Below are 27,904 nucleotides of genomic sequence, written 5' to 3' on the forward strand. Positions count from 1 at the left end.
GAACGGAAGGGAGGGCGTACACCTGTGCGCATGTCCTGTTGTGCGAGCAGCGAGACACGAAAGTCACGCTTCTTTCCGCTTGCTACGCCGGAGTGCTAAAAACCAGGGAGAGCGTATGCCGTGGCCGGCCTGTCGCGTGAAAAGGGTCTCTTCCAGCATGCTGATGTGTATCGAGAGTTCATGAAGGAGCCGGGCTACTCAGCATCGTTGGGCGTCGTTCAGCCCATTTCGGTTCAACTGCATACCGCGTAGGTTTGATCCAGTATCACGCTCCACGTCACTAAAACGCAGCACCAGCACAAAAAGAAATCGGCAGATGCGTGCATCTGCCGTTGAATCACCAACACAATGCACAATGAGTGAGTCCGACACATGATTATGTCCGCGTTTCTCTGCGGTAGAGTGCGAGCATAGACCCCTTCGCCGAAAACCACCAACGGGGAGCAGGCTGCAGCTTCTTGTCTTCGACACCATATGAATATCCCCACATGATGGGCGGGGGGCGGGACACACCCCTCAGCGCGTGGTATCCCAGCGCCCCGTACCCTCACCCTGTGTGTGTGTGGGGAAGCTAAGCAGGCCCCCTCATCCCTGCCGAATGCTGAACCGCTTGCGGTGGTGAAATGGTAAAGCACCTGCGACGGGGGGGGGGAGGTCAGAGCGATGCATCGCTGCGGACGTTAGCGGTCATGTCCTGGGTGGCGTTGCGTCGGAGCGACCTGCGACAGTGAAGATGTTTGCATCATCGGTATATTAGGCAGCGTGTCAGCGTGGCTTGAGTGTGTCTCGCCCGGCCCTCGCTGCCCTTGCTGGTGAAGGGAGCCGGAGCCACCCCGAGGAGGGGATGCACCCAGGGGGCGGCCAGCGCAGTAGGGGCGGCGGTGAGGCGACCTGCGGGGCAGGGTGGGCGGGTCGCGCTGAGGTGGCGGAGTCGGCGCGTTGCCCTAACGAGCGTGTCAACCGCTGCTTCGCACCAGGCGGATGGGGCTCTTGACAGGCTGGCTAGAGAGAAGCTGAAGTCGTGTCGCGCGGCAGAGAAACGGTCACGCGGCAAAGAAGAAAAATCGAGCGGGCGCACCACCCCGAGAAGCGACGGTGTGGTGGCCGACGCCTTCCTGGGACGCAGACACGGGGTGTAACACCCAAGAAAAAAGGGGGCGGGGGCGAAGACAGCGGCATCACCGCCAGCGCTACGCTGCGTTAAGAGGGGCATGGAGCGAAGGCGCGGTACACACGCGCGAGTGCACATCCGCACCACCCTCACATTTCGATGCCCTCGGCGACCTTTTGGTAGTAGTCGTAGAGGACGGTTCTGAAGTTCTGCCGCGACTCGTGGATGAGGCGGCGCATATAGTCGGCAGCCTCAATTTCGTTCTTGTCAACGGCCAGCCGCTGCGCGAGGTCGGCGATTGTCTTCTTTGGCTTGAAGCACGGCAATCCGCTGCGGAGCATGAGCTCCACCATCACGCATATCTCACGCGCATACTGCCGCACGGCGAGGTAGCAGCGGTTCACGAGGGTCTTAAAGTAGATGTAGTTTTCCTCGTCCACAAGAGCGCGGGCAAGCGTCTTGCTCTGCAGCGTCGATTCGCCACTGACGTCCATGCCGATGAGCTGCACCATCTCCGTCGTCAGCTTGAACGGCGACGACTCGAAGTTAATGTCGCCGCCCGGCGAGGTGTCAAACAGGAAGCCGAAGTCGATGTGGACGAGGTTGCCGTCGGCGTCGATCATGATGTTGCCGTTGTGGCGGTCCTTGATGTTGAGGATGAAGGAGACGACCGAGTACGCGGCCGTGCTCCTCACGAAGTTTTCGCGAGCGCGGCGGAAGCCGGCGGACTCGGGATGGCCAAATGTCTGCACGAAAAACTCTGCAACGTTCGACTCGACGAGCTTGCCGATTTCATTGCGACTCCTCGACCGAGGCACACATTCGATGACGCCGCTGCTCTTCCCGGTCGTGATGACACGGTACGGGTAGAGAAAGGACGGCACGCCAATGGAGTTCAGGATGCGCTGCATGAGACCGATGAGCTGCAGCGAGATCTGGTCCTGTCGGCAGTCGTCACCCATCTTGAAAATGCACGCCTTCACGACCTGCCGCGACACGGCGCTGCCGTGGCTGTTCATCGCACCGTGCCCGTGCTCGTCGGCAGCCGCCGAGTCGACGTCGTCTGGCGTCAGCGTGTCCTCCGCTGTACGCGGGACGCACGTGAACTGCACCAGGATCGGGCACTTGGCAGCGCTCTGCATGGCCCCCGCCGTGTGCGGGATGACGTCGGTGATCCGGTAGTTCGGATCCGTGGGGAGGTAAAGGTGCCGCAACTTGGGCAAGGCGTGGAAGATGTCGTCCTTCAACCTCAGCCGCAGCTGCGCCTTGCGCTCGGTCTTGTCGAACTTCATGATTTCCCCCGACACCGACGTCATGAGGTCCACAAAAGCGAACTCGGACTTGTAGAAGGCCTCTTCATTCGGCGTGAATACTGCCTTGACGCGCCTCTCCACCTGCTGGCACTTTTTCGCCAGGGCACCGCTGCCCTCGCTCTCGGTTTGCAGACTCCAGAGCAACTGGTGCGCAAACATGGTGCTCTTCGCACTCATGCGCACGAGGAAGGCCTCGATGCTTCCGCTCTCGTCCGTCGCCAAGAGCTGCAGTAGCTGCGGCAGGTAGAAGATGAGGTTTTCGCTGCGCTGTGAGAGCAGGCTGCAGATGGCGTAGCTATTCACCGCCTTGTAGGCGGCGTAGCGTGGGTCAAGCAGGCGGAGGGCTTGGATGATGGTGCAGGAGCAGAAGAGAAACAGCCGCGGCGCACCAGCGCGCAGCACGTCCTCCGTAAGGTAGAGGTCCACCGCCTCCGCAACGTTCGAGTACCGCTCCGGATGTGCCACAACACGCTGCGACGCCGCCAACCGCACGGCTGGGATGCTCGAGAAGCGGTAGACCATGGAGACAACAACCGCCGGGTTGTGATGATCAGCGCACTCGATCAGCTTTGCCCAGCCAACGGAGGGCGTCGTGTTGGGTATCTTGAGCGTGCGGCGCGGCGTGCGCCAGACACTTAGCCGCAGCGCCTCGTGCTCCACCAGGACGCGCAGCAGATGCAGCAAGCCCTGAAGCCTCAGTTTCTCTCGCGCGATCAGCTTCCGCAAGCCTGCCTCGCCACCGTCGGCCGCCTGCCGCACCGCAGCCACGCTCTCGCGCACGACGCTCAGCGACTCCCAGTGATGTACAAGTGGCATGCCCCGCTCGCGTTGAACACCACTGCTGAAGTCCAGGAAACCGAGAGTTGTGCGGGTGAGCAGGTCAGCCTCCTCCTTTAGCAGCTGCGACAGCGAGCTCACCACCTTCGCCTCCTCTCTGGCCAGCACCGGATCCTTGGCGTAGTACCAGCTCGGCGGCATCTTGGTGAACCACCGCAGCAGTGCCTTGTACCACCGCTCACGCAGCGCGCCGATGGCGGGAAAGGGCACTATCGTCAAGAGGCCAGCGCGCAGCTGGCGCACGTTCGCCTCCCTCAGCAGCTGCGCGATGCTGCCGACCACGAGAAAGCAGCGCATCGTCTCACCAAACATGTCGTCTCGCAGAGACAGCACCTTGGCGAACTGCATAATGTGCGCCGCGACAAGGTACAGTTGGCGAAGCACCTCGGGGCTGAGGCACAGCGGGCTGCCCTCCTCCACGTACATATCGGTAAGAAAGGAGAAGAGCAGCTTGTGCGGGGAGGCGCTGTCAACGTTGTCGGCCACGTACACAGCAGCTTCCTCTGGCACACCGGCTCCTTTCTGCCCCCTCGCGGAGACGGTGTTGTGGGGGATCGGCACCTCACCTGTCTGCACCTGCCGGTTCTTGGAGGAGCAGTAGCCGTCAAACAGCCCTAGCCGATTGGCGGCCGTCCATACGAAAGCCGTGTCCAGCTCCTGCAGCATCGGCAACAGGTAAGCCTCACGGTTCTGACTCAGCAGCCACTTCCAGCACAGGATGGCTTCGTACAGTACATCGGAGCGGAACGTTTGCACGGCGCCTTGCACCAGGTACTGCAGCAGCTGCCGCCGTACGATGGGGGTGCCACTGCCCTTGGCGAGCAGTGCTACGGCGGCTGCGAAGCTCGCGGCCGTCTCGGCGCGGGCTGGGGCGCCGAGCGGCACCGACGTCACACCCACCTCCTCCCGCGCTGCAGCATCCTCGTCGGCGACGGTGAAAGCGCGAGGCGCCAGCACCGTGCCCACAGAGTAGCCAGTCTCCACGAAAAGGGCCCGGGCAGGCCGCAGGAGATTGGACTCAAGCCGCTGCGCCACCGCCGAGGCCAGGTCACGTCGGCAGAGGCGCGTGGCTGCCCACAGCTGCGCCACCACGGTGCTATGCATTTGCTCAGCAGACGCGTACCAGCTGGAAGCTTGCATCGCACCCTGCGCACGACCATGCAGCAGCAGCGTCTGCGCGTATTCAGTTTTGACGACATGGCCAGCTGCCCCAGCCCCACGCATGACAGTGATGGCGCTGTCGTCCAAATTGGGTGGTGCCTCCTCAACCCGGTACTGGGAAGCCAGGGCAGCAAGCCGGGATCCAGCGTGGTGCCTGCCGGCCTGCGTCGTTGCCTGCTCCCCGCACTCTTGCTGCTGGACGACCATGAACTTGATGGCCGTTTCAAAGAGGGCTATCGGTGCCTCGTCCTGCAATATGGCAGCCCACCGCTTCGCGACATCCGCGACGAACAGCACGTGCTGCTGGCGCTCCACGCTGTGCGGGTCGGCGGCCACTGCAGGGACAGCGGGAAAGCGAACATGTTCGCAGAGCGACTCGATCTGCCAGGCTGTGCCGGCTTCGAGGAGGTCCAGCATGCACCATAGGAGCGGCAACGCGCTGGCGTAGGCGGCGTAAGTAGGAAACGACCTCACCACGCACAGCAACAGCTTGCTTGCGGACTCGCGTACCGACCCGATCGCGAAGCTCACCAGAAAGACGAGCTGCATCAGGTCAGTACGAGTGACCTGGAAGGCGACACCCGGCAGCATGCTGCGCACCGCTTCGATGTAGTGGTCGCACGCTGTGCTCAGGATGTGGCCTAGCGCTTCCGGTATTGCAGCGCTCGCAACAAACTCGCGCACCTCAAAGTGACGGTAGAGCGTCAGCTGTGCCACTGACCCCGCTGCCGCACGCAGGATCTCTAGCTCCGCCACGCACTGGAGAAGCATTAACTCCCCTGTGCTCAGCCGCTTCCAGCACTCCTTCCTGCCGCCGCAGAGTCGCTTCAGCGACTTGTACAGTGACGCGTGCACAATACCGCTCTTTGCGGTGACGTCAGCGACCACCATGGGGCAGTGAAGCGCGCCGGCCAGCGTGTAGCGCAGGAGCACGGCGATGTCAGCCATGGCTTGCTGAACGTCGGACGAGCACATGCGCAGGAGTGGTGCCGCCGAAGCGGCGATGAGGCACAGTAGCTTGCACTGCTTCGTCGACAAGATCGGCGCGCGGGCAAGCGCGGCCGTGGCTGTAGCTGGGTTCGCGCTCTCCATAGGCGCCATGCCCCCAGCCCTCACCGCCATGAGTGCCTCTGCCGTGTACTTGTAGTAGGAGAACATCATCCAACATGAGCGAAACAGCGCCCAGCACTCAAACTCTATCTGCTCCGCAGAGCCAGCTCCAGAGCCGCCGCTGTCGTCCACCTCGACCGCCACAAGCGCGCGCGATAGGCGGCGGTAGTAATAAAACACGTATTGATCGCTCGTGCTGGGGTCCTCGAGAGTGAGGTAGCGCGCGTACTGATAGTGCGTGCAGAGCTGCCTTAGTGACCGGGCCGGAAACAGAGTGGAAAGGTGAAGCAGCATCGCTAAGGGCCGAAAAAACGGCGACAGAACCGCCAGCGCTATCGGTGCCATCACGGCGGACGCCGTCTTGTTGTTCAGGGGCCTCTCCCAGCTGCATGCCCGGTCCTGGTACAGCACCCCTGACGACGGCCACGCCACGCTGAGCATGTTCTGGATGACACCACGCAGGAGCAGCACAACGCTCATGCGCTCCGCGTTGAAGGCATGCAGCAGTCGCGCGCGATCCCTCGCAATTGCCGCTGCAGACCGCTGGGTCCCCTTCTTTGATCCCTCCATCGCCGCCTCCGCTTCCTGCACCAGCGCGAGCGCCATGCTCGACATCCCGCGCAGCCGCTCATGCACCCGAAGCACCAAATTCACAAATGCCTTGACAGCAACAGCCATCACCGGCGTGAGCATCTTGTGGTGACTCACGCTCCCCTCCCCGAGGCCCCAGAGATGCTCGCGCAGTGAGTCCACGTAGGTGTCGCACAACAGCTGCCCGTAGCGTGACAGTTCCTCGCGCTTCGAGTTACCACGTGCGCTCGTCGTTGTGCAGCTCCGCGCGAGGCCGGCCCTCTCCTCCTGCTCCTCCGCCACGTGGTGGTAGCCTTCCACAACGACGGTCGGCACCAGGATCGCGGACAGGGCGTCGAAACACAGCGCCAGCTGGCGAGCGCGAACGTGCGTTGCAAGCTTCCGCTTCTCTTCCGGGTCTGCAGCAGCGGCAGCGGCACCGACAACGGTTCCCTGTGGAGCCGCTGCCGGACTCTCATTGCTGTCGCTGCCGCTGGCGCGCGCTGTTTTGCTGCTGCTCTTACGCTCCAGAGACCCGTGCGTGGCCGTCGCCGCTTCCTCAGCGCCACAGCGAGCAGAGAGGCGCACGACGGCGTCCATCACCTCTGAAATGGCAAACGAGCGAAGATGCTGGTTTGTGAAGCACATGTATTGAATGCACACCGCCGCCACCATGCCACGCAAGATCGCGTCGCTGTTCGTGTCCGAGGTAGACGGCGTCGACAGACGCGCGTCTGACACACCCCCGAGAACGCTTCGGTTGGCGACGGCCGTCGCGTCGTCCGGCACGCTTTGCTGGAGAATTGTGTGGATAAGCTCGTGTATGAGCTCCTCGACGCAGCGGTAGAAGTTGTTGGAAAAGTGCGCTTGCCTCCGCGATATAGCAAGCAGATCGGTGCCTGCAGCGCCAGCGTCGGCGTGCCGTATCCTCGGCGTCGCTGCCGCCGCGCTAATCGGACTGACGGAGCGCGGTGCTGCGGAGGTGGCGGCGCGGCCGCTCGCCGTTGTCATTACAGACGTGTCGTCGCGGCTGTTGAACTCCTTTGCCGTCACGACGCTCAGCACGCGCGCCGCCGCCTCTGTGAGCGACGCACGCAGCTGCTTCGCCTCCTCCGTCCTCGGAAGCGCGCTCATGATGCTAGTGGGGAGCAGGAGGAGCTTGATGATGTTGCTGCAAATCGAAATGCGCAGCGACTCCTCTTCCGCGGATGGAACATAGGGGGCCGCCGCCGGCGCACCGCTGTGGCGCCGTGTGCTACCATCCTGTCCACGAAGGGTGTCTCGCCCACGTCGATTAGCCCCCCGCTGTTCCTCCCGTCCCGGTGCGAGTTGTGGCACGGCAGGAGGGCAGCCGCTCTGGTTTCCGGTCGTGCGCGTTCCCGCCGACATCCCGACGAGCGACTGGTGGTAGGCGGCGGTGGCGCTCGTAATGATGTAGTAACACCGCAGCCGCTCCACCTCAGTCCGGAGTAGATGCTGCACGACAATGTCGATGTTGTGCCGAAACAACGTCAGAGGGTGCTTCTCAGCGGTGGCTACGGCGTCCTCCCAGGATCCGATGGTGTCTTGCAGGGCCTTCCAGACAAGCTCAATAAGCTGATCGCCCTCCGTGAAGTCCGGCATCGAGCCGAGGTCGACCACTTTAGATGCGCACTCCTTCGCCATCTCCTGATACTGCCGGATAAGCATTGTCAGCGTGGCGGTCACAATGTGGGCGTGCAGCTCCTCTCGCTGGAACAAGCCGCGCACGACGTATCTTTCCTGAATAACTGCTGTAATCCAGTTGTTCGTGCGCTCGTAGTCGATGACGCGTGAGCAGCTGATGGCCTCAAGCAACACGGAGAGGACGCGCTTGTAAGGCAGCGCGCGCCGGTGACCAGACGTGGCGAATGCATCGGTGAGGTCGTGCAAGTGGTTCACCAGCTCCGGGCCTAGGTAGAAGAGCTGCTGCGAGTGCGTGAGTGAGATGCCGCGTAGCACACCGAGCGCGACAGGATCGTGCACACATTCGTCGATGTTACTCGGGATACAGCGCACGAAGATGGCGTCGAGGGCGCGGTGGCCAAAACCGACAAGGCCCCAGTTCTTGTCACGTCCGAAAGACAGCTGCATCGGCGTTCTGACACCGGCACCGCCGCAGCTCCCCATTGCCGCTGCACCAGACGCTACAGCGCTGCTGCTGTTGCTGCGGCCGCTGCACGAGATGCCCGCTGTAACCGCGCCGGTCGCGCCAGCCTCGTTCGTGCCACCGCGCCCGTCTTTCTCGTCCCCTTCGACATCCTCATCGTCGCGCAACTTCAGTCCACATGCCACGAGTGAGGCGGTGAAGTCCTCGAGATTGACGCCGCCGCCGAAGCGAAGCGAGCGCAGCTTCGAAAGCAGGGTTGTGTAGAGGGCACTGCACTCTGTGAAGAATCCTTTGGTGCGATCCACAGGGAGCCCGCTGTATCGGCACGACACGGCAAAGGCAAAGAAGGACACCATAGCAGCCGCGGTACGCCGCGAGATGAGCCGCTGCGCCGTCTCAGCGCGCGTGAGAACATCGTTGAGCCGCGAGAGCCGCAGAAGTGTTCGCACTCGTGGGTCGCGAAGAATATCAGGACTGGCACCGAGGGTGCTCATGCTGGCCCCGCCGTTCTGCCCAGTAAAAAGGACGGCGCTGCCACGGTGCCAGGACCCCGCGATAGCCGTTGGCATGGGGGTCGCAGGAGCGGTGACGGCCTTCGGGGGCGAATATGTTGCCGCGGTAGCGGTGGCCCCCGGGGGCGGGAGAGAGTCAAGCTCCTTCGAGTTGAGCTCTAGCAACCGATCCACCATACGTAGGTACCCTGTGCCTACCCCACCACCGGTGCGCATTGCATCACGGCCAGAATCATAACAGCCCTCACATTCGCTGGCAGCCGAATCGGATAGATTAACGCCTCCGCCGTCGTCACTGCTGCTGCTACTGATATCCTCGTCAAAGTTGTGGCGGGGCCACCGCTCCCTGCCACCAAGAACGCACACCTCGGACGGAGGCCGCGGCGCACCGGCTGTTGCAGATGAGGTTGTCTCGGCGAGTTCATCCGTCAGGAGCTGCGCGAGCGCCGATGCCATCACGAGAGTCGGGCTGCTCTTGATCCAGCAGGGCAACCGGATGTCGTTCATTGTGCCGAGCCCAGTGGCAGTGAGACTTTCCAGCGCGCAGTTCAGTGGGCAGAACACGCCAACTCAATTTTCCTCCACGGTGCTGCGTCTTGGAGCGAGGGGAGAAGGAAAGATATCGTCGCTTGCGTGTGCGAGTGTGCTTCCGCGGTTCCGGTAACAGTTCAGAACGAAAAGGAGAGGGAGAGGGGAGCAGAAGGCCGCTATCAACCGGGGAGCTTCTACCGCGGCACACAAACACTCAGAGAGAAGAAAAAGACAATCCTGGAGAGATACACAGAGAGGGAGCGAGAGAGAGAGGAATGGGCCACGTGAGGGGCCGCATATGCATATGTGTGTGTCTGAAGAGGGAGGGAGAGGGGGGAAGGGGGATGTACAAGCAAAATCACACACACACACACATATATATATATATATATATGTGTATGTATACACCAAACAAACGCGTGCGTGATTCGTTCGTAGCGATCTAAACAAGACGTCATACACGACGGGATTTTAACGTGTGTGTGAGAAACGAGCGCAGGCGGAATTGTCATACAAGGGGCGTGGAGGGGAGGGAGAGCGAGGCAGTGAGGCGTGCCTTTCCTCCTCCTCTCTCTCTCTCTCTCGCTTTTTTCCGGCTATGCGCTCGTGCGGGGATCGTTTTGTTTCGCGGCTGTACTTGTGCGTGCGTGTGTGCTCAACTAATGACGGGGCATTACACGGAGACAGCACAGATGTTCGATGAAAACGCAGCGATGAAATGTGGAGGTGGGCAGAAGGAGACTCCGCCAGTGGGCGTGCACGCAACTGAATATGTGTAGCCACGGGAGAGAGAGAGGAGAGAGAAAGGGGAGCTGAAGGAGTGTATGCGTGCTCATGTTACGAGCACAGGGTCGGGGGCAGTTGCTTGCGTGCTAAATAACCAAAGGAGGCAGTGCCACTGACCAAAGTAGAAGCAGCAGCAGCAGCAGCCCACCTCTGTCCACCAAGCGCCGCAGTGAGCTGAAAAAAGTAAGAAGAAGTACTCACGCGCTTGCAAGAGGATGCCGAGGAAGGGAGGGAGGGGGAGGGGGAGGGGGAGAGCACCACCGTCGGCCCCTCTTCATGGCCAGTGCCGTATACGTCTTATTTTTGCTGCCCGTTTCTTGTGTGTGTGTGTGTGTGTATGTGTGCGTGTGCGTGTGCGTGTCTGTGTGAGGGTCGCCGAGTGCCTCCGTTGAGTGCGCTTTCTGCTCTGCCCGTGCTCATTCTTGTGTCTTAGAAGGAGTGGGAGGGGGAACCAATAGGGCTGCCGCTCGTCATTCTCCCGTGTACTTATGTGTGTCAATGTTCCGTGTTGCACCCCGCACAGAACCGCCCCCCCCTCCCCCTCTCCACCCCTCACAGGCCCATACGCACACACGCAGAAAGAGAGAGGGGCGCTGCAAATCTCCTTCCGCCTTCCCGACGCACGTCGCTGCGAGGAAGACTTGAGCAAGGAACACAAGACTACTGATATCGGAGCCGGTGTCCAGGCTCCAAGATGACTGCGACAGCGCGCTCCGGTGATGATGAAGAGGGGGAAGAGGAAGGAATGCTCACCTTGCGCCAGCCGTTGACCCCCGCACCCTAGCCCGCCTGATGCTTATCACCACTATGTGCCATCTTGGTTTTTCTTTACGGACTTTGAGGGCCTGACGCACTTAGCGAGCGGTAGCCCGGCTGCATTGTCTCCGCTGCGTGCAGGGCTGTTTCGAAGAGGTTCTCCAGCGCCATAACGGCGGCGCGGTACAGTGCCTCTGTCTGGGTCGAGGTGGAGGCGCCGTATCCCACCAGCTGTGTGCTGCCCTCTCGCACAATCAAGCCACGCTGGAGATAGAGGCGGTACTGGAAGCCGTGCGTTGTGTCATACGAGCTCTGAACACGGATGCGGTGGTCACGCATCGGGTATGCCGACTTCATGCAGCGCAGTAGCAGGCGAAATGGCGGCGGCGGCTGGTTGCGTCTGGCTTTGGCTAGCTGAGCCAGCACGTCGCGGCATACCTCGGGGGGGAGCTGCTCGATGACAGGCTCGGAGAGAACTTCGGTCGCCACTGTTGCTGATGCCATGTCGCGCTTGATAATGTACTGCAACACGCGCGGAAAGCTGCGGCGAGTTGCTAGCGTGAGGGCTTCACGAGCGCACCGGCGCTTGGATGTGGCGACCGCTCTGGCAATCGGCAACATGCCGAAGCGCGGGAGGACGACAGTGCCAAACCAGTAGTTCCCCACCCCGGTCACGATCACGTTCACCGGCGCGGCGGGGTCGTTCATCACGTCCTGTAGATCGGCTACCCCGAGAGGGGGTGCGCCACCTGCTCGCGCCTGCTCGCCCTCTGCGTTGCTTGCGGATGGAGTCGCTGCCGCCAATGCTACATTCGCATTGTGCCCAAAGAACGCCCCAAAGAGAGCGAGGCACAGCTCGCGGTTAGAGCCGGCGCCAGTCACCGGATAGGTTTCATACTCCGTCCATAGCGTCTCCGCATCCGCGCCGGCGAGGTGGTAGGAGGCAGACTTGAGCGCTGTCACGAGTACCGGAACGGCCTCCGCATCGGCCGGCGTGGTGGCGCGACTAGAGTCGTAGTCAGCGATCAGGACGTTGCCGCGCTCGCCGAGGACTTGTGCGCTGTACGACAGGTTCAGGGGACGCAGCAACATCTCCGGCTGCTGGCTGAGCAGAAGGCTCATGTCTCCATCCGAGTAATTGAAGTCGAGCTCCATGTCATCAAGGTCGTCGCCTGCTATCGACTGCCCACCCATCGCATCAGTTCCGTGTGGGCCCTGCTGGCGCGCGCACGCCTCTAAGGTGACCTTCACCGGGGCAATCGTTGCATGGTCGCGCTCCATCAGTGAGGTGACATGCCTCAGCATCGAACCGTCAAAACTACTCTTGGGGTCGTAGAGTCTTGTGCGGCGTACGTTGATGTCCATCTCCGGGTCATCGCTATCGCAGCGGTTCAGAGATTGATACACCTTCAACTCTTTCGGAAAGTACTGCTTCGCCAGTCGGAAGAACAGGGACTTGCGTGCCTGCCGCACCTGCAAGAAGGCTGGCGAGACGGCCACCACGCGCCGCTCCTCCTCCCCCTCCACCTGAGCCTCCATCTCGGCAATCCACTGCGGTAGACCAAGATCTCCGGACAAGTTGCGAAGTCGGACACGCGGCTGCCTCCACCCGAGGTCCTCCTCGGCGAAGGTCATTATCATTGGTACGAAGCCGCCCATGTGCGCAATACGTTTCTCTCGAGGCAATGCGCGGTAGCGCTGCCCACGTGCCCCGTTGTCAGCGGAGAGATCCACGTCAGGGTGCTTCTCTAGAACAGCAGCGTATTGGCGAGGGAAGTTGTCCCGGATGGCGGCGAGACACGCATTTCGCCACGCCTCGCCTTTCATCTTAGAGCGGCGCTGTGAGAGAGGGTAGCTCGACTGCCGGCCATTGTTGACGGTCACCGTCGACACCCACTCCTTCGTGGCGAGGTCAAAGTGGTAATGGGTGTGGAAGGGGCAGCCAAGCAGGTGCATAGTAAGCGAGCCCAGAATCGCGTAGCAGTTCCACTTGCCCCGGTGGTGATTCAGGATAGGGAACGTGTCGTGCCGCAACACCTGCAGCTCCAGCACGCCAGCACTGGGAAAGAGCAGACCCTCGCCTTGCCCAGCGGCCATGCATGGGAGTGCGGTTAGGCAGTCGCCATACTGGTCCAGCAGGTAGTACACAGCCTGAACATAGGTGTCGAACTCCACGCGATACCGCCCCTTTCCGGCCGTCTGCCACACCAGTGCATTGCTTTCGACAAAGAGGGATCCAGTGAAGACGATGGGGAGGTCGACAAGGGTGTCGAGCTGGGGGCGGGTGGGCGCCGCACCGCTGTCACTTATGGCAGTGCCGTTGACCTCTTGCTTCGCCGGCTCGGCGTCACCGCCGCCGTCGCCCGTGCCGCCCAACTTAATCCAAGCAACCTCCAGGGGCGGCTTGCCTGTTACACGGCAGATGTGGTCCACCAGCATGTCGAACTGCCACCGCAGCCGCCACAGCAAAGGCACCGGCTCCAACCTTTCAGATAACAAGTGTGCCTCGCTGTCCCACGCGCTCTCCGAGCGAATGGCGCTCATCGCCGCTGTCTGGTATCCGACGTACGGCGAGGCCTGGCGGCGTGCGTTGTACACCGCGGTGTTCCCTCGCGCGTCGGTCAACTGCAGCTGGGTACTGTACGTGGGCGGCTGCGTCAGAGAGGTGAACGAGTTCGCATGCGCTGTCGCCTGTATCGCGGATGCGCCGTCTTGCGCCTCTTCCTCCGAGCTGCGTTCTGCGGTCGTCGCCTCCGGCTTGCCACCGGCAGCCTCCTCCGTCCAGGTCGCTTTCACCGTCTTTCGGTGTCCCTGTACTAGCGCTGCCACCTCACGCACGCCCTCTTGAGTCACGCTTGTGGAGTCCATCTCGTCCCTGTACTGTCGCCGAAGTTCTACGACACAGCGGACGAAGGCATCGTTCGGGCTGCTGCCGCATGCTTCGTAAGCAAGGCGAGCCTGGGGTGAAGCACTCCACTCCTCCTTGACGTAGCAGCGGCAGCGCCACGACCTCGCCATCACCTCCGTTGTCGCTGCACCCATCCCCTCCGCAGGGGAGCGCGACATGCTCGCATGCAGTGGTGGCTTCACAGAAAACTTGACTGTGCGGCTAAAGTGGGCGCAGAGCTGCCGCAGGTCGCTCATGATGGCCTTCAACTCTTGCTGGTGCGGTGTAAGCCGAGAGGAGGCTCCGTCGCCGCTGCCACTGTGAGTCGGGAACCCTATCGAGTTGATGCTGCCCCGTTCATGCTGCTGGTGCCTTCCTCGTCCCCTACCTCTGCCGAAGCGGCGCTGGTGGTGGCTTGCATGCCCATGGTTGCTGCTAACGGAGATAAACTTGACATCGCTAGACAAGGCTTGCTGAAGACACGCCTCAATCGTTTCTCTTGCATGCAAGCCCTTTGCAACAGCCAGTTCGACGGGGAAGCCGAGCTGACGGAAGGTTGCGGAGACTCGGTAGTAGAACTGCTGCTCCTGTTGGTGTGGGTGAGGCAGCGCCTCCAGCGCTGCCGCACTCTCTAGATCGTTCATCGTGGGCGCTTCCTCGCCCGCATCATGACTGTCGTGCATCACGACGTCGTCTGCCTCAGCTTGCTCGTCTTCAGTTGCTGTGCGTGTCTCGGCATCTGCCGCTGCCGCGGCCACGGCTGGCCGACGACGATGAGGGATGCGGTGCAGGACAAGTTTCGCTAGCGGCCCAAACATCTCTCGCAGGACCGCCTCGGCATTCTCCACGTGGCGCTCTGGCTTGTACTCCTCCTCAGCTGCCCCGCCCACGTCAGCGACCACACCGCTCGCCGTTCTCACAACACCGCCGTCATACACAGCGACGTGCTGCGCCTCACACTGCTGGCCCTGGTCTGCCACTATTGAGGCGTGTCGCGCGTACGACGCAAGGGCTGACGGAGCTTCTGCAGAGGCTGCTGCAACAAGGGAGACAGACAATGCACGTCGTACTTGTGGCGCATACTTGTCGCACGCACCACAACCCCCCTTCACCGAGCACAGGCGGACGAAACCCTGCCGCTTACCGAGCGGCGTCGAGGATTGCACCACGGCACCGGGTGACGACGATACAGATGCGACGGGTGTTGCCGCCGCGACACCTGTGCAGATGCAGAAGAGGGCCAGGAACCGCTCCAGCGAGACTGCCCTCCACGCATCAGTGATGCTGCCATGCGGCGGAGGGGGACGCTGATAGCGCATGATTAAGCTCCTGCAGAGTAGGAGGAGCTATAGTGCGCAGCGCACGTGTCGGGTCGTCCAGCGCGAATACCCCTCTCCTCCCTCCAAAATGAGGTGTGTCTGTGTGTGTCCACGCCGACACCAGAGTGTGTGTGCCTTGACGTGTACGTGCGTGTGCCGCTGCTTCTTTCGTTTTTACAAATGCCTGTGTGCAAGGACGTGTGCCCTTGAGAATGTGAGAAGCTCTTGCTTGCTGTGTGTGGGTGGACGTGAACGTTACTCAGTTGCGTGGTGGCTGAAGATACTTCACAAAGTAAAACACCGAGAAGAAAAACTGCCGGCGACACGAGGCTTGCGCGGTTGACCACACGTATGCGCCGCCCGCAATACAAAGGGGAAGAGGGGAGAGGGGCAGAGAAACGCCCACACAGCTGATGCGTTGCTGAGCCATGTGCGCCAGTAAACAGCACACATTATGACATATACATACACACACAAGCAATGCATGGGAAAAGACAGTGCAGTGGCAGGGGGAGGGGTGAAGGAAAAGGAAGGGCGATGCAATCACGAGAGAACGGATGCGCGCGCAGGCTGTGAGTGAGGCGGAGAGGGATTTGCGAAGCCCAGCGTAGATGGGCTTGCTCTCCAACGAGCTCACCGGCACATCCGCGCACTCATGCACAAGGCGGTTTTTCCGCAAAGCGAAACAAGGCACAACGACGGGCAAGCGGAGTCGGACAGCGCAAGAGAATGCTTGAAATTCACTTCCATCAGTGTGAGCCCACTCTGCGCTGTACAGCACGAGTCCAACGCCCCTCCTCACCCCCGTCATGAGAGCAGTGCGAAGCAGCGGTTGACATGCTCGTTAGGGCAACGCGCCGACTCCGCCACCTCAGCGCGACCCGCCCACCCTGCCCCGCAGGTCGCCTCACCGCCGCCCCTACTGCGCTGGCCGCCCCCTGGGTGCATCCCCTCCTCGGGGTGGCTCCGGCTCCCTTCACCAGCAAGGGCAGCGAGGGCCGGGCGAGACACACTCAAGCCACGCTGACACGCTGCCTAATATACCGATGATGCAAACATCTTCACTGTCGCAGGTCGCTCCGACGCAACGCCACCCAGGACATGACCGCTAACGTCCGCAGCGATGCATTGCTCTGACCTCCCCCCCGTCGCAGGTGCTTTACCATTTCACCACCGCAAGCGGTTCAGCATTCGGCAGGGATGAGGGGGCCTGCTTAGCTTCCCCACACACACACAGGGTGAGGGTACGGGGCGCTGGGATACCACGCGCTGAGGGGTGTGTCCCGCCCCCCGCCCTTCATCTGGGGAGCGGAAGCGAAACGAGCGGAAAAGCAGCCAAAACAGCAGACTTGCAACGCGTGGTTGCCGAGCTCCGTGCTGCCGTTCGTCGTGTGCCTGCTCGCTCGTTCGCATCTTCCTCTTTTGCGCAGGCCAGCCCCTGTTCTCCCGTTTTCGCTGTGTGCCCCAACACGACGCCTCCTCCACCGCCACCAGCACACACAGACACGAACACACGAAACACAGCGCTGCAAACGATTAAGCAGACGGCAGTGGCAAAAGGTGGGAGACACACATGGGAAGAGGTGTGTGTGCGTGCACGTGCGGAAGGGACTTTCACGAAGGCGTGGCGACCATCGCCACGGCACTGAGACTATCGTTCGCTTTGTTTTCGTTCGCTTCTTTGCGTTGCTGCACCACCACCACTACTTCTTGCCTTGAACAGCTCCAGTTTGGAGCGAGAGAGAGAGAGAGAGAGGGGCTGAGGACATTGGCTAGAGAACAATAACACACAGTGAACAAAACACCGCAGACAACGACGATCACCGCCACAAGAACGAGCCGTAGGATTTGCGAGCGCACAAAAAGAAATAAGATACCACACACAAAAGACAGCCAGGTGAGATCAGGAAACAGAAGAGAGAGGGATCGACGGCATGAGGCACACACACACGCACACACACACCACAAAAGGTGTGGCACGGCAGCAACGCACCGTCACAAACAGATACACATAGAAAAAGGAATCCGGCTTCAGCGGCGCCCACGACCTCTTCAGTGCCGCCCTTCCACCGCAGTATAAACAGCCGTCCCTCAAAGGCGCCTCGACAACAAACAGCACCCCTGCAGTGTCGAAACCTGTGACCCCGCCACACGAGCGGTGGAAATCTGCCCCCCCCCCCCCCCCAGGCGTGCGTCTGGCTACTGCAGACACAGAGATGTGTATTAGAGAACGTGCGAGGACGTAGGGAGAGCTGAGCAAGGCGACGGCAAGGAAGGAGTGTCCGCCGGCGATGCGGGGGTCGGAAAGTGACAGGGCCCTCCTAAAAAGAAAAAAAAACAGAAGAGGCGCGCGCACACTCAAATTGTGTAGAGGGGCAGCGACACCTTCGCTGCAGGCATCGGCCCGAGCCCGTCCACCTCGCGCCGGGTTGCTGGGGACACCGCGTAAATGTACTCGCGGTCCGCGACGATCTCATCGAAGTTTGCCTTGGCGAGTTCGCTCTCTGTGATGCCGAACATGGTCGGCACGAGCAGCAGCTTTGCAGACAAGAGCTTCGACGCGAGCAGCATCATGTGATCCGCTTTCGCCTTTCCGGCGACGGTGGTGAAGAGGGCGTACACTACCTCAGCCGCAAAGACGCCAGCGTTGGCATCAGCAGAGGGCCCCGATTTGCGTGTGTCGCGCGCCCGAAAGACGACGAGATCCGTGACTGAGCCCTGCACATTAGTTCGCACGTAGGAACGGTGGTCCGGGTGACCAATGTAGCTACGACGCATCTCCTGTACATCCTTTGGCACGCAGGCCAGGTCCACGTTGGAGTCCTCGCTGCCTGCCTTGGCCTGCATGAAGCTCAGCACTAGCGCACACTGCTCATCGGAGGTGACTTCGAGATTGCACCACGACGGCAGATCCGCCATGTACTGCTGCACGAGTGACACCGGAATGGCACCCTTCAGCACCGCATCAGCACGTAACACCTCATCGTAGTTGTAGAAATCGGGGAAGACATCGTAGGCACTCTCCGAGGCGTAGACGTACGCCGCATCAAAGGCGCGGCGATACCACTTCACTGTCGCCATAGCTGCCGGCGGACGGCTGAGTTGCGTGCCAGAGGCGAAGAAGACGGCAGCGTTGCTGTCGCTTCCAGCCAAATCTCCAATGCGAGTACTCAACGCGTGTAGCAAGGCGGCAGCGACCCCGGTGTGATGACTGTCGCTGCGCACCGCCAAGTGAGCCGCGACTGCTACGGTTGCGGCGCTGATCTTCTTCGCTGCCGGCCCTTTCAAGAACACGTTCGGCAGCATCTGTGCCACCACTACTCCCGTCGTCGTTGTGGCCGTCGTCGCTGCAGTCGCGTCTGCTTGCGATGCCACCGCAACCTGCCAGTGCTCACACGGCGCCAGGGCACCTCGCATCACGGGCCGCAGCCACTGAAGCCGTCCATGCTGATCTAGCGAGCACACCGCGTCGCTGACAGCTTGCCGCTCGGCATCGGTCATGTCGGCACCGCTGCTGCACTGTACATTGGTCGCTACACTTCTGGTACACGTAGAGGACCAAAACGTGCGTGTACCGGTCACCTCTGCTGCCTTGGAGACCGGCTTGCTCATCACGAACTTTGGCGGCGGGGGAGCGTGTGCCTCGAGCACGCTCTCTCGTGTCTTCATACCTCCCTCGGCGGCGCTCGGGTTCCCGTCAGCGTGCCCCGATGCCTTCGCTGCCGCTACGAGCGCCGCGTACACCTCATCACTTTCGGCGCCAGAGTGTCCGTTCAAAATTGCAATGTCGAGCGGTGTCATTCGCTTCTCATCCGCCACGTACGGGACGTGCAGGTCATCCGCCACCTGCCGAATGAGTGCCGCCGATCCGGCATCGGCGGCGTAGTGAAGCGCATTGCGACCGTGGTTGTCTGCAAGCGTCCTCCAGACGACACCGCACGCGGCACCGAAGTCCTTCATGGAGACACTATCGCCCATCTTCGCCAGGCGAAGGGCCTCAAAGTCGCCTAGCTCGCGTGCACAAGGGGCGCTCTTGTCCGTCGCGACAACTTTCACACCCTCATCGGCGTGGCTCGTGGCACTCACCTGCGCAACCGAGGCAGCGTTCAGCTCGTGTGATGACACCGCATGCACGCCCTGCAGCCGCTGCTGTTGGGCGATGAGGCGCAGAAACTCGTCTTCGAACTGCTGCCCGGCGCTATCCAGCTCTGCTTCTTCTTCGTCATCGTCATCGTCTTCGTAGGCATACCTCATCTGCGGAGGGGGCGGGACTGCACCACTACGCGGGTTCGGCGCCGGTGGCCCTTGCTGGTCAGTTTGCTGTGCACCGGCGTCGAGGATGTAGGCGCCGTTTGTAGCACCGACAGGCAGCCTAGCAGCCCTCTCATGCCCACTTGCGGACGCAGCAGCTTGGGCCGCGCGCAGCCGAGCGAGGCGCTGCTCCAGCGCGGCTCGCTGCTCATCGCTCATCGGTGCCCCGCTCATGGCTGATGATGGTTCGCGTCGGCCTCTGGCACCCTTGTATTATGGTTCTTTGCGCGAACAAGCGATGCGACACGTTCGTGTGCGTTGATGTGAAAGAGGAGAAAGAGGATGGGCTCGTAACGTGCAAGCCTCGCCTTTCCCTCTGATGTGGCTGCCTGAGAGACACACAGGCAGCCACAGACAAGATTCCGAACAGCACGCTTGCACGCGCGACACCGACAACGAACAGTATTAAGAACGACTATCGACTCCTCAATGGACGCAGTTGAGGCGGGAGAGGGACGGTGAGCACCGAGGGATCGTACTGTGGCACTGAAAGACTTTCAAGGATGCCTGACCGATGTCCTCGCTTTGTGTGCGCTAGTCGCAAGAGCGTAGATATTTGCGTGTATGAGCGTAACGGCCCTCTCTCTCTATCTGGACCCAAGGAGGAGGCAGAAAAAGGGCGTGGTCGTCGTGGGTGAACTCACTTGTGCGTGTGTGTTCAAGATCGGGGAGAAACAACAACAACAGACCAGCGGCACCGCAGTGCGAGGGGGCGGGGGTGTGGGGGAGAAGCCACAAAGAGCGACAGACGCACATGTGATACAGGGAGAGGAACGGAGAGCCGGCAGACGGGGAGCGGGAAGCGACGAAGGAAAGCTGACGAGGGGCGCCGCCCCCATCCCTGCATTGCCGTCCCTCCGTCAACCATGAGGCGTGTACCTGTCCGTTTTCTCTTTGCTCCCACGCGAATTGGCAAGTAGGCGCACATTAGCCATGTAGGTGGAAGGGTGGGCGCTGGTCGACACGGTGCGTGGCATCACCTTTTCTCTTTGTCAAATCTGCTCATTTCTTTTCCGTCGCATGTGCCGACCTGCGCTCTGCGGGTAACTACACGTGCATGTGTGCAATTCATCTACGCTCGACACAGGCGAAACCATCAAAAAACAAAAGAGAGAGCAAGAACGAGGGAAACACGTTGCGGCTCAAAGGATGAGAGGTGGCGGGCGACGTGAGTGAGGGGAGGGGAGGGGAGGGGGGGGGACGTTCAGACCATTCCACGCATCGTGGCCACGCCCGCCCGCCCCCGTCCCCCTCCCTGAGTCCTCGTTCTGCCTCTTACACGACTTCTTCTCCGCCCAGGGCAAGCGCCATACCGCGGGCTTCTATCTCCGCTTTCTGCCTAGCAGGTATCGCCCTCTCAAGTACATTTCGCGGGTCCCGCCTCACTCAACGGCGCCTGACTCGAGTCCGCCATCGTATTGCTGACGTTGGAGGCTGGAACCACTGATTCAGTGTAGGGGACGTACTCGGGCGATGGATTCGGCTCCACAAAGGCCAGAATTACGTTCAGTCCAATAAGCAGCAGAGCCGTGCCGATGGAATAGTTGTAGACCAGACGCCAGTCCGTAAACTTGTCCTGCTCAATGAGCTCCTTCTCCTTTGCCTGTTGCTCACGAACCTTGGCTATGTGACTTCCCAGTTTCACCCCACCGCGGAACTGCCGCTGCACCTCCTCCTTCTCTGGGTTGCGCCACCGGTGCACGTCGGTGGAGTGCCCGATGTGAACTTGGCGGCAGCACGTGAGCCCGCTAGTGGCGGTGGAACAAATCCCCGCAAGACGAAGGAGCCGCTGCGAAGATAAGCTCGCAGGATAGGATGGTCTTGCTGCTGATGAACGCGGCATCGCCAAAGCCGCCGCAGTCCGCCTAGTCATCACCACAGAGATTGATGGAGATCCGGTCGCCCTCACCAGAGGTTGAGGCGCGCTCTCTCGTTCTCTACAATTTTTTGCTGTGTGGAGCCCTGACGTGTGTGCACGCGCACGCAGCTTCGTTTTCGCCACAAACCCATCGCCTGAGGGGGACACGTACGTCGACACACATGGTGCCACCGAAAGTTTCGAAAGGAAACGATACGACGTGCAGACGGGGAAAGAAAAGAACAGGAGACGCGGCGGAACCTGCGAGACTGCCGACATCCGCATCACTGAGGAGCTACACACCACAGACTTGAATCGGTAAAGGAGGGCTATGCGTGCTGCTGCGAAGGGATACTCGCTCCCCTTCGTCATAGACTTCGCCTTCGCAGCGATGCCGTTATACACCAGTTAGCAGAGAGAGCGAGGCACCCATGCATTGAGCGCGGCGCTCAATGAGGGAGCTTGACAAGAGGAGAGAGCGAGTTGGGAAGATATAACGCGGAGAAGAGACGGAAAACAAAGCAATCGCAGCACCCGCACCCGAGCGCCCATCCTCACAAACGGAAGACTCCCACGCCGATCACGCCCCCACAGCAACCTTCTCACAGCGCGAAACGAGATCACGATACACACAGAGAGAGGGAGAGATGAGGTGAGAGCTGGGTGGTGCAGGAAGAGGCAAAAATGACATACCACGCGTCAGTAGGTGATCGAGGGACGGAAGAGGGGGAAGGCGTGAATGCCCGTATGCAGAGCGCCACACACGAAAACGAGCGTCCTCACGTCACCGCTAACGCATCGAGCGAATTGCGATGCACGCGCATGTCTTTTGTCGTCATTTTCGTTCCTTCCACGGCGTCGATTCTGGAGCCGACAGCTCTTCCTTTCTCATTTTCGCCTACGTCATGGCAATATTATTGCGGACCTCGCGGACCGATACAACACCGACGATACAGCAAACAAGTACCGTATTGATGCACCTGTGCGCATGCACAGGAAGAGAGCTGAAGAAAACACCAGAAGAAAGAATCGCGTTTCTTTTCCATCAGTGTGAGCCCACTCTGCGCTGTACAGCACGAGTCCAACGCCCCTCCTCACCCCCGTCATGAGAGCAGTGCGAAGCAGCGGTTGACACGCTCGTTAGGGCAACGCGCCGACTCCGCCACCTCAGCGCGGCCCGCCCACCCTGCCCCGCAGGTCGCCTCACCGCCGCCCCTACTGCGCTGGCCGCCCCCTGGGTGCATCCCCTCCTCGGGGTGGCTCCGGCTCCCTTCACCAGCAAGGGCAGCGAGGGCCGGGCGAGACACACTCAAGCCACGCTGACACGCTGCCTAATATACCGATGATGCAAACATCTTCACTGTCGCAGGTCGCTCCGACGCAACGCCACCCAGGACATGACCGCTAACGTCCGCAGCGATGCATTGCTCTGACCTCCCCCCCGTCGCAGGTGCTTTACCATTTCACCACCGCAAGCGGTTCAGCATTCGGCAGGGATGAGGGGGCCTGCTTAGCTTCCCCACACACACACAGGGTGAGGGTACGGGGCGCTGGGATACCACGCGCTGAGGGGTGTGTCCTGCCCCCCGTCACCCCCCGTCACCAGCGTAAGAATAGAACAAACCTCGCAAAAGACAAAAAGTGCGCCTGTGAGAAGCGATAAAAAACTCGTAGGAGACAAGACGTCACGCACGCACACACGCGAATGTAGGTACAAGCAACACACGCGCAAACGCCTACGCGCACAGCTTGCCCGCTCCCGCGGCTGTGAGCCTCCCCTACACGGCACGCATGCTCCCTCTTTCGCTTTCCCGTCACCAAAAGGCTCGTGCTTGTGCCTAGTGCACATGGACGCGCAAGAGACCTTCGTGATAGTATCAGTGGGTGGGTGGGTGGGTGGCTGTGAGAGTGTCTGTGGGGTTCTCGGAGGTGTGGTACATGTACAAACCTTGGGGAGGGCGTATATATATATATATATATATAGCATACAACCCCCCGCTGGGGTTGCTGCGATCCCTTTTGAATTAGCCGCTCGACTTCGTGACCTCTTTTGAACTCCCCTCCTCGCTTCCGATGGCCCTTGTCCGTTACCACCCTCCGCTCTTCTTCCCCTTTCTCACACCACAGTGGCCGCGTACAACCCCCCGCCACACTGCTTATGCACAATACATCACACACGCACACACACACACACGCCGACAGATGCGAGGCATGACAGGGTGAGGAAGGAGGGAAGAGGGGAAGGATAGAAAACAGAAAACAAAAACAACGCTCGCAGTGAAACTTAGCGAGCCATATGCCTCTTTACACCCGCCCAGGCGACGCTGCGGATGCACCAGGAGCACCTTTATCAGTTTCCTTATATGTTCATGTATATGAGTGTGTGCTTTTATATGCCTGCGCATATCTTTTTCAAGCAGTGGCGTGCCGTTTCGATATGTGCGTCCTCCCTCCGCTCTTCTGCCTTGGGGCATGACAGTTGCCACGAAACAAGCAAAAGAGGGAGTGAAGGACGAGGAAAAGTGGTGGCAGTGGTCATGGGTGGGCGTGTGGGGGGACGGGGGAGGGGGGGGGAGCGGTGAGACGCAGACAAGACCGTATAAATCGGCGCATCTCTCGTCCCTGGCACTTCTCTCAGGCACGTGCGCATCAGAAGTCGCTGGTACCTTTGATTTTGCGTTCCGCAACGCGAGAGCCAAATTGAATGGCCCGCTTCTGCAAATGGGTGACGTCGCTCAGGCCCAGCACGCTCGCCACGCGGCGCAATACGCGCTTGTCGCCTTCGCCGAGGTTCAGGCGAAAGCTGACAACGGGCTCGAGGGCGAGCTGCAAAAGCTCGTCGCTCGTCAGCGGTGGCACTGCCTCACGTGGGTTCGATGCCGTGCCCAGACGCAGCGAGGACGAAGAGGTCGGCGACGTTGGCAACGCTGGGTCCGCACCTGCGGCGCCGCTCTTCACCGCCTGCCGAGACAGTAACTCCTGTGTGGACAGGATGTTGTTGCGACGTTTCAGAACGATCCACTCCAGGGTGCGCACGACTCCCTCATCAAGATATGGAAAACGCGGCTCTCGCCCACTGTCCATCGTGATGCGATCGTCACGACCCAAGTTGCGCTGCCACAGTCTGGCGAAGTCTCGCTCGAGCTCTCGTCGGGCTCCCTGCATGCCCTCCCGCTGAAAGAAGCGCCGGTAGCGCGTGTACCCGCCCAGTGTCTCGTCGGCGCCCATGCCGAGCAACACCACCTTTGCCTGCGACACATACGACTCTTGATACGTTCCCGGACACGGCAGTGGCGGCTGCATCGATCCGTCGGGAGCGCGCACCGGCTCCTTCGCTTTCATATACTCCGTCATGAACCACGGACTCGGCGGCACGGCCGTGGCCCGCTGCATGTCGCAAGGTCGGCAGAGCCGCACCGCCTTGGATGGGGCGTCCGGTGCAAATTTGACGTACCCGGCCTTGGCTGCGTCGTTCAAGAAGCTGCCGAGCTTCTTGTATCCGTAGCGCTTGATGTGCGGGTGGAGAAAGAGACTGTACTCCTTGCCAAGCGTAGACAGCAGCACTGGCGTGTGCGGACCAGAGCCGCTGCGTCCCTCCTTGACAAGAACGTCCACCAGAATTTGGTACTTCTGCGCGTTCGCCACGGAGTCTGGATCGACAGACCCGGACGACGAGGAAGTCGACAGGGTGGCCGCCGTCGCGTGCGCGGCGTTGCCAGCGAGCAACGCGGAAGAGCTGCCGGGGAGCCGCGCGTCCGGTGTCGCATCGTCGGGTGGAAAGCTGGTGACGGGAGTCGCACCTGTGTAGGCGCGGAAGTGTTTGGAGAACTCGTCCAGCGTGACGGTGGGGCTGCCCATGCCGATGCGCACGGGGGCGGAGGCTGACGTCGGGCTACCACGTGCCGTGGTCGTCGCCGGTGTGCCACCGCCCGCCACGTCGCTCGGGCTCAAACTCTGCATGCGCCCCGAGGCACGCGCGGCGTACCAGAGTGCCGTGCCAATGTCGAGATCCATGACGGTGTGCCGCGGCACGAGCAAGTCCTTTATATGGGCGCTGTCCACGGTTGATTTCGACGGGATATCCACCAATATCAGGCGCCATTTCCGCTCCGGCGTGACAGTTGCTGCCCCTGCGCCACCTCCCCCGGCGTCGTCGCCCGACGTGTGAAGGAGCGGGAGCCGCAGAAGCTCCTCCATGGAGCGGAAGGCGGCAACGCGGTCGGGCGCCTGCTCTGGCGTCTCGCCGAACGCCACGTTGACCAATTCAATAGGGGTCTCCACGGGCAGCAGATAGTGCGCTAGGGCGGCGATGACGGTACAGTCGATGCCTCCGGAAAAAAGAATACACAGGGGCCGCCGACGTGCGGTCGTCAGCTCCTGCGCATCGCGGCCGTCTACTGCGCCGGCGTTCGACACAGTGATGCGGCGATGCATCGAGACGGCAAGGGCTAACATGTAATGTGCAGCAGCCCAGTCCACCCAGCTCTGGTCCAGTGCCTCCTCGGGCTGGATGCTCTTCATCAGGTGGCGCGCCCACTGCAGAAGCGGCTCCGGCAGCACCGCAATCTCCTCGTGCGCGAGAATGAGCTCGAAAGACGGCGGCTCGTGCGGCACCATCGGCAATCCGACTGTGCGCAGCAGCGGATGCACAAGGTGGTTTGACCGCTGCCACGGACAGTGCAAGAGCATCACGTGAGCGGCACGGAGAGTGGTTTGATACCCGTCACCGGCGCCGTTCATCTCTGTCGCGGAGGAGAAGCAGACGGGATGAAGATTAAGCGACTGGTGCGCTGCACTGCCTTCAGAGCCGGCAAGATCAGCAGACAACGCCTCCACCTCCTGTGCCGCCGCCGCCGCAGTATCGCGGTAGACAAGAGGGGCCTGCAGAGGTACTGCGAAGAGTCCTGTGACGCCGACCTCTTGCCAACAGACCTCTCGGTATCCGGCACCGGCAACATCACCAGCTTCGTCGTCGTGCTCGTCCCCTGCACTCAGTGACGACAGCTGCTCCGGACGCAGAACAGGAGAAGATGGAAGAGGGGGAGTGGTTTCTAGCGACGTAGTCGTCGACGCCGCTTTCTCATGGCGAGGTCGCTTCGACTTGACTGCACCATCAATATTCACCTTTGCGGCATCGCCCGGCTGCGGCAGGAGGCTGGTGGTGCTACTCGTGATGTGCGAGGAAGAGGAAAGGGCTGAGGTGGGGTCCGTGGAGTTAGCCGGCGGGCAGTGCTGCACACCGACGGAGCTGACAATGAGCTGCACATCCAACTCTACCGGAAATTCATGCGTCGCCGCTGGGCCGACGCCGGTTGCGGTGCACTTGTGTCCCGCGTTTAACGGTGGCACCGTCACGTGAACGTGTGTGAGGAGCGAGTGGCGACCGAGCGGATCTCGCCCAAAGATGATGAGGCGCAGCCGCGTCGCAATGAAGATAAAGCTGTACGGCCCCTCCACTTGCTGCTCAAACAAATAGGTGCACTTGCGCAGGAAGATGCGCTGACGCTGAGCCAGCGGGGGCAGCTTGGGCCCTGACGGGGTTTCTTGTGTCATGTTCACGCACTCCAACTCCATTTGGGAGAGGCGGCTCGCCAACAGCACTGTGTCGGAGCCCCACGGAGGCGGGCAGAGAGCGCCGCCAAAGATCTCTCCGTTCCACAAGAGGGAGGAGCGGTAGTCCCACGAATTGACAGGGCCGTCTTCCTCGGTGTCTGTCTCCACGTTCACGTCGTAGGGCTGCGCGACGGTAGAGCGGCCGCGCAGGCCAAGAACAGATGCGACGCCTGCAACCTCCGTACGAACGTTTACGGCGGCGCTTGCGGGCACGGGCGCGTGCGGAGCAGCGGCGCTAGCTGTCGCGTCCCCGCCGTTTGTCAGTAACGCGTATGACATGGGCGACACAGGATGCATCAGCGAGACGCCACGGTCAGTCGGCACCTGACAGACCGTGGAGAAGGATCGCCGGGTGATGCCGTACGTGTTAGGACCACGGCGGCGCAGATTGCGAATCACTTCTGCGAAGAGGTCATTGGCAGTTTCGCTGCTGTTGCTGCTGAGGAAGTTCATCACATCCAACCCTGCCTGCGTGCACAGACATGGGGTGAGGCTGTGCGTCTGTCCAGCCCAGGACGAAAAGGAGGTGGCGCTGCTGACACCGTTGAAGTGGTGGCTGTGGTGCTGCTCCTGCACCACTTCGCCCTGTGGCGGAAACAAGGGATTCGAGTGTGAAGCCGCCGCGCTAGACTTTTCCGACTGCTGCTGCGATTCGTTTTGCGGTGAAGCTAGTACCGGCGTCGTGGTGGCCGCGGCGTTCACGAGCTTCTGCCGCACAAGAAGGCAGATGCCGCACATCTGGTTTCGACCTTGGCGGAGGTGGGAAGGCGTGAATGGTGTTCACTTGGAGAATATGGTGTGAACAGAGTAAAAAAGAAAACACGCGCGAGGAGCACAGCGCCACGAGAACTCGCGAAGACTTCCGCAAGACGAGCTCGAACCAAAAAAAAAAGGGGTGCAAAAACACCAAAGAATAACGATGAGCGAAAAGAAAAGGTTAAGAAGGAGCGAGAGGAAACCTCGAAGGACACGCAGGTCCTTGTCAGCGTCCACTGATCGCTTGCGCTCCGAGATGCGCGTGCGCAGAGGTCGAGAGAGAGGGGGGGGGGGGCGGAGGGGGCAATGAAAAGGGCACGCATAAACCGGAGAGGAGAGCCTGAC

General features: G+C 61.1%; 5 protein-coding genes across 5 annotated transcripts; all 5 read right to left on the reverse strand.

Moving 5' to 3' along the window:
- Positions 1-1,260: 1,260 nt before the first annotated feature.
- On the reverse strand, positions 1,261-9,249 carry LMJF_29_1450 (putative phosphatidylinositol 4-kinase alpha; the record flags this gene model as incomplete). The annotated part of the gene is made up of 1 exon (XM_003722177.1): positions 1,261-9,249. The coding sequence occupies one exon, from the start codon at positions 9,247-9,249 to the stop codon at positions 1,261-1,263; it is 7,989 nt and encodes a 2,662-aa protein (XP_003722225.1).
- A 1,638-nt stretch (positions 9,250-10,887) lies between these two features.
- LMJF_29_1460 (conserved hypothetical protein) lies at positions 10,888-15,021 on the reverse strand (the record flags this gene model as incomplete). Its single annotated transcript, XM_003722178.1, has 1 exon — positions 10,888-15,021. One exon carries the CDS (start codon positions 15,019-15,021, stop codon positions 10,888-10,890), a length of 4,134 nt encoding a protein of 1,377 aa, XP_003722226.1.
- Positions 15,022-17,379: 2,358 nt separating this feature from the next.
- Positions 17,380-19,506, reverse strand: LMJF_29_1470 (conserved hypothetical protein; the record flags this gene model as incomplete). Its single annotated transcript, XM_003722179.1, has 1 exon — positions 17,380-19,506. The coding sequence occupies one exon, from the start codon at positions 19,504-19,506 to the stop codon at positions 17,380-17,382; it is 2,127 nt and encodes a 708-aa protein (XP_003722227.1).
- Positions 19,507-20,689: 1,183 nt separating this feature from the next.
- On the reverse strand, positions 20,690-21,562 carry LMJF_29_1480 (conserved hypothetical protein; the record flags this gene model as incomplete). Its single annotated transcript, XM_003722180.1, has 1 exon — positions 20,690-21,562. One exon carries the CDS (start codon positions 21,560-21,562, stop codon positions 20,690-20,692), a length of 873 nt encoding a protein of 290 aa, XP_003722228.1.
- A 2,277-nt stretch (positions 21,563-23,839) lies between these two features.
- LMJF_29_1490 (conserved hypothetical protein) lies at positions 23,840-27,541 on the reverse strand (the record flags this gene model as incomplete). Its single annotated transcript, XM_003722181.1, has 1 exon — positions 23,840-27,541. The coding sequence occupies one exon, from the start codon at positions 27,539-27,541 to the stop codon at positions 23,840-23,842; it is 3,702 nt and encodes a 1,233-aa protein (XP_003722229.1).
- Between the last annotated feature and the right edge of the window lie 363 nt (positions 27,542-27,904).

This window comes from Leishmania major, chromosome 29 (genome assembly GCF_000002725.2).
Source record: "Leishmania major strain Friedlin complete genome, chromosome 29".
In the NCBI taxonomy this organism is placed as follows: Eukaryota; Euglenozoa; class Kinetoplastea; order Trypanosomatida; family Trypanosomatidae; genus Leishmania; species Leishmania major.